General features: G+C 47.0%; 1 protein-coding gene across 1 annotated transcript in view; it reads right to left on the reverse strand.

Annotated features, from left to right (window-relative positions):
• Positions 1–944: 944 nt before the first annotated feature.
• LOC107297944 (putative endothelial lipase) overlaps positions 945–5,595 on the reverse strand; it is a 22,063-nt gene continuing 17,412 nt past the window's right edge. Inside the window, exons 6-8 of the mRNA XM_015827309.1 lie at positions 3,396–3,638; positions 2,043–2,163; positions 945–1,167 (exon numbers count right to left, since the gene is read on the reverse strand). Coding sequence (XP_015682795.1) covers positions 945–1,167; positions 2,043–2,163; positions 3,396–3,638 — 587 coding nt within the window. The remainder of the gene's footprint in view (positions 1,168–2,042; positions 2,164–3,395; positions 3,639–5,595) is intronic.

Genomic DNA, 5,595 nt, shown 5'->3' on the forward strand with positions numbered 1-5,595 from the left:
GTCCAGAAAAGGCCGCAACTGGTACACCAGGCGAACCTGATAAAACGCCCCCCTGGTCACGGCCGACAAGTGATCTTCCAATGTCAGCCGTGTATCCAGGAGGACTCCCAAGTTGCGCGCCCTCTCTGAGGGGGCCAGAATTTCGCCCCCTATAGTCAGTTATTTGAATCACATGGTCATTAAGTGGATCCAGCTCCTCCCCCTCCCATTGACTTTGCTTATGGGAAGCAGGCTGGGAACAGGCACATATAGGAGGTCCTTGATTTACAACCACAACTGAGCCCCCAGTTTTTGTTGCTAAGGGAGCCATTTCTTAAGTAAGTTCTGCTCCATTTTACGCCATTTCTTGCCACAGTTGTTAAGTGAATCACTACCATTGCTAAGTTAGTAACACGGTTGTTCAGTGAATCCGACTTCCCCATGGACTTTGCTTGTCCGAAAGTCACAAAAAGTGTTCACGTGACCCCAAAATACTGCGACCGTCATAAGTACTAGTCAGTTGCCGGGTGTCTGAATTTTGATCACGTGACCCTGGGGATGTCGCAACGGCCGTAGGTGTGAAAAACGAGCGTAAGTCGCTTTCTTCAGTGCCGTTGTGACTTTGAACGGTCACTCAAGGGACCGTTGTAAGTCGGGGACTACTTACACACAAACATGCATGCATGTGTGAATTGTTTAGCTCAGGGGTAGGCAACCTTGGCTCTTTTATGACTCGTGAACTTCAACTCCCAGAATTCCTGAGCCAGCTGTGCTGGCTCAGGAATTCTGGGAGTTGAAGTCCACGAGTCATAAAAGAGCCAAGGTTGCCTACCCCTGGTGTAGCTCACACTGACCTTCCCTTCTCTCCCGGCCAGCCTGCCCAACAGAAAAAGACGGTGGGGACAGGGGCATCGCCCCCATTCAGACGGTCAGGTGCTCCCTAGTGGGGATCCTCCCGCAAGCACTCACTTCTTCTGCGTTTCTCCCGACTTCACGCGGATCCGTCTGATCTGCACTTCTTTGGACGAGGGATCAGGCTTGGACCAGTAATTTTTCATTTGGCTCCAAAAGTTGTACCAGGACTGAGTGGTGCTTTCCCAAGTGAGTTTGATCCTGAGGATATCACCCACGTCTTCTTCCGTGTAAACCAGGAAGGTGTTTGTATAGTTGAGGCCGATCTGATCGGATCTGAAAAGGAAGCCAAAGTTGAACCGATGCCGATTCTTCCGCCAGCTCAGCCCTGCTCTAGCGGGAAGACCTCAAGGCCCCGTAGAGACCAAGGGTCAAGATCATGAGGTAGATTAGACCCCCGAGCTGGAAGTTCCCAGCCCTCATTTCAAAGTATGGGGGCACTAAGACACGCAGTGTAGGAACGCAGACCCATTGAGAACTTCTCTGGACTATTCCCCACTTTAAAACCAACCCTTCCTAGGACTGGGCTAGACCAGGGGTAGGCAACCTTGGCTCTTTTATGACTCGTGGACTTCAACTCCCAGAATTCCTTTGCCAGCATGGCTCAGCTTGGAAACCTCTCCCTTTCCCCTCAGCATGGCTGGCTGAGGAATTCTGGGAGTTGAAGTCCAGGAGTCATAAAAGGGCCAGGTTTGAAGACCCCTACCCTAGGCCTAGAGTCTAGACCAGGGGTAGGCAACCTTGGCTCTTTTGTGACTCATGGACTTCAACTCCCAGAATTCCTGGCCAGCCGTGCTGAGGGAAAAGGGAGAGGTTTCCAAGCTGAGCTCAGGAATTCTGGGAGTTGAAGTCCACAAGTCATAAAAGAGCCAAGGTTCCCCATCCCTGCCCTATATCAGAGGTCCTCAACCTTGGAAACTTTAAGACTGGTGGACTTCAACTCCCAGAATTCCTGAGCCAGCTTGGCTCGGCTTGGAAACCTCTCCCTTTCCCCTCAGCATGGCTGGCTCAGGAATTCTGGGAGTTGAAGTCCACCAGTCATAAAAGAGCCAAGGTTGCCTACCCCTGGCCTAGGGAAACAAAATGTGGAGGGGGCTTTTTTAGAAAAACAGTATCAACTTTAAAGAGAAGGACTGAAGTTTTCCACTTACACTTCCAGAGGCAGAGGCTCAGAATCACCGCTGGTTCCATAGAAGGTCACAGAAAAAGAGGGTTCTGTTTCTCCCAGGCTCTTGTAACTGAAGACGTGGATCTTCAGCTGATAGTGGAAAACTGAGGAAAGGCAGAGGAGAGTGGCAAATTTGTGGTAACATAAACAGACATGGTGTCATGGTTCCGAGGGATGAAACTCTTCAAAGAACTTCGAGGCATTGTTTGCCTTCAAGAATCTTTATTTGAGAAGCATAGCATCGGCACTAACACAATCAAAGCCAAAATCTGAATTTCCCTCCCCTGGGCACATAGTATCAAAGCACAATTCCCTCCTACAGTTAACAGTCATAAATCACATTCTCCAATTAGCTTGAAATGCAGGCTTCCTCTCCAGTTCTCCAGCCCACCAATTCTTATCATCTCTTATTTCAAAAACCTTGATTCTCACACTGGTTACAGTATTGTTATGTCTAACTAAATTCCCATGCACATTCCTCCCCTCCCCCAGTATCATTTAATTCTAACTGTAATTCTAAGAGTAAAACATAGGAAGGAAAAAGGCTGCATCTCCATCTGTTGTCAAAGCAAAAACATCCGATGTTAGCAGCGTTGACACATGGCTCGCAAGGGGAGGGCCAAGGGGCAGAGGATCCGAGTGCCACATGTGTTGTTGGGGCCCCAAACTAGAAGACTAGAGAGAATCAGAAAAGCAGTAGGGTGTGGATGATGGATTCCCTATTACCCAAAGGAGAAAGAAGACCGCAGCTTTTGGTCCACCGCAAAGCTCTTGCACGCCAGGAAATTAATTGTAGGCAATCCTTGAAATACGACCACAATTTGAGTCCAAAATTTCTGTTGCAAAGACAGTTGTTAAATGAGCTTCTCCCCATTTTAGGACCTTTCTTGCCACAGTTGTTAAATGAATCACTGCAGGTGTTAAGTTAGTAACATGGTTGCAAAGTGAAACTGGATTCCCCATTGGCTGAGGGAACGGCACTGAAAAGGTGACTTATGAACGTTTTTCACACTTACGACTGTTGCGGCCTCCCCAGGGTCACGTGATCAAAAGCCAGACGGTTAGCAACTGACTCATATTTATGATGGTCGCAGTGTCCTGGGGTCACATGATCCGCTTTTGCGACCTTCTGACAAGCAAAGTGAATGGGAGAGCCAGTTTCACTTTACTATCGTGTTACTAACTTGATACCTGCAGTGATTCTCTTAACAACCGTGGCAAGAAAAGTCATAAAATGGGGCAAAGCTCTCTTAGCGACGGTCTCGCTTAGCGATGAAAATTTTGGGCTCCGTTGTGTCCGTAAGTCGAGGACTACCTGTGGCAGGATTCGCCTTACCTTTGAAAGGCATGCCGGCCCTTGTCTTGAGGTACATTTTGCTGTTGCGCTTGTTCCGCATCTTCTTGATGTTGTATCCGATGCTGTTGCAGCGATTCTTCCGGCAGCTCAGGCAGATGCCCTTCTTGAAGCGGCCGGAGTCCGTGCATTGGAAGGCAAAACTCTGCTTGTCCTTGTTCACAAGAGAGTCCACAAAGAGGTGCACGGACCGCTCGTGTTCACAGATCACAAGGTCTCCGATCTCTGGAAGGGGAGATGGACCACAGGAAATAATAATAATAATAATAATAATAATAATAATAATAATAATAGTAGTAGTAGTAGTAGTAGTTGATAGTAGTAGTAGTAGTTAATAGTAGTAGTAGTTAATAGTAGTAGTAGTAGTAATAGTAGTAGTAGTTAATAGTAGTAGTAGTTAGTAGTAGTAGTAGTAGTAATAATAATAATAATAATAATAATAATAATAATAATAATAATAATAATAATGGTAAAGTTGGAAGGGACCTTGGAGGTCATCTAGTCCAACCCCCTGCTCAGGCAGGAAACCCTACACCATTTCAGACAAAGGGCTGTCCAGTCTCTTCTTCAAAACTTCCAGTGTTGGAGAAGGAAGGGAAGGAAGGAAGGAAGGAAGGAAGGAAGGAAGGAAGGAAGGAAGGAAGGAAGGAAGGAAGGAAGGAAGGAAGGAAGGAAGGAAAAGAACAATAGAACAACAGACTCAGAAGGGACCTTGGAGGTCATCTAGTCCAACCCCCTGCTCAGGCAGGAAACCCTACATACCATTTCGGACAAATGGCTGTCCAGTCTCTTCTTAAAAACTTCCATTGTTGGAGCATTCACCGCTTCTGGAGGCAGGTTGTTCCACTGGTTAATTGTTCTCACTGTCAGGAAGTTTCTCCTTGGTTCTAGGTTGCTTCTTTCCTTGGTTAGTTTCCATCCGTTGCTTCTTCTCCTGCCTTCAGGCGCCTTGGAGAATAGCTTGACTCCCTCTTCTTTGGGGCAGCCCCTGAGATACTGGAAGACTGCTATCCTGTCCCCCCTCGTCCTTCTCTTCCTTAAACTAGACATACCCAATTCCAGCAGCCGTTCCTGATATGTTTTAGCCTCCAGTCCCCTGATCATCTTTGTTGCTCTTCTCTGCACTCTTTCTAGAGTCTCAGCATCTTTTTTACATCGTGGTGACCAAAACTGGATGCCGTATTCCAAGCGTGGTCTTACCAAGGCCTTGTAAAGTGGTATTAGTACTTCACGTGAATTAATACTTCATTGGAGCCTTGGAGTCCTAGTGGACAACACTAGACCATGAGTGAGCCGGGTAGAGCAGCAACCGAAAAAGGTAACACAATCCTGAGTTGTATAAACAGAGGCGCAGAATCAAGATCACGTGAAATATTAGTACCGCTTTATAAAGCCTTAGTAAGGCCACACCTGGAGTGCTGCAGCCAATTTTGGTCACATTATAAAAAAGATGTTAAAATTTTGGAAAAAGTGCAAAGAAGAACGACTAAGATGACTAAAACTTGAAGAACGGGTGCAGGAATCGGGTATGGCCAGTCTAGAAAAAAGAAGGACTAGGGAATGACAGGATAGCAGTCTTCCAGTATTTGAGGGGCTGCCCCAAAGAAGAGGTTCAATTTATTTTCCAAAGTACCAGAAGGCAAGACAAGAAACAATGGATGGAAACTAATCCAGGAGAGAAGCAACTCAGAATTAAGGAGAAACTTCCTAATAGTGAGGACAATTAACCGGTGGAAGGGCTTGCCTCCAGACGTTGTGGGTGCTTCATCACTGGAGAGTTTTTAAGAAAAGACTGGACAACCACTTGTTTGAAATGGTATAACCCGGGTCTTCTGCTGGTGCGGGGGGTTGGACTAGAAGACCTCCAGGGTCCCTTCCAGCTCTATTCTGAACCAAATTGAAATTGCAATGCAAAAAAGCCCCTCTCCCATTCTCCTGCTCAGCCGAAAGGGAAAAGCAGACCCCCATGTGCAGCAGCAAAATAAATCTATGCCTTTTGGGGAGCGCCGCAGAAGCACAATCTCTGCTTGGCCCAGAACCAGTCAGGCCACCAGCCAAGAATGTTGCCGTGCAGCCCAAAGGACACACATATCATTTAAATAATGAGGGTGATGCAGAAGCAGTTGGAACCGTTTCATGAACTGAAATGGCTTTGCGTTTCCAAAGGGAAGGCATGAGCTTT

This window comes from Protobothrops mucrosquamatus, unplaced genomic scaffold (genome assembly GCF_001527695.2).
Source record: "Protobothrops mucrosquamatus isolate PMUCROS unplaced genomic scaffold, P.Mucros_1.0 scaffold3606, whole genome shotgun sequence".
Classification (NCBI taxonomy): Eukaryota; Metazoa; Chordata; class Lepidosauria; order Squamata; family Viperidae; genus Protobothrops; species Protobothrops mucrosquamatus.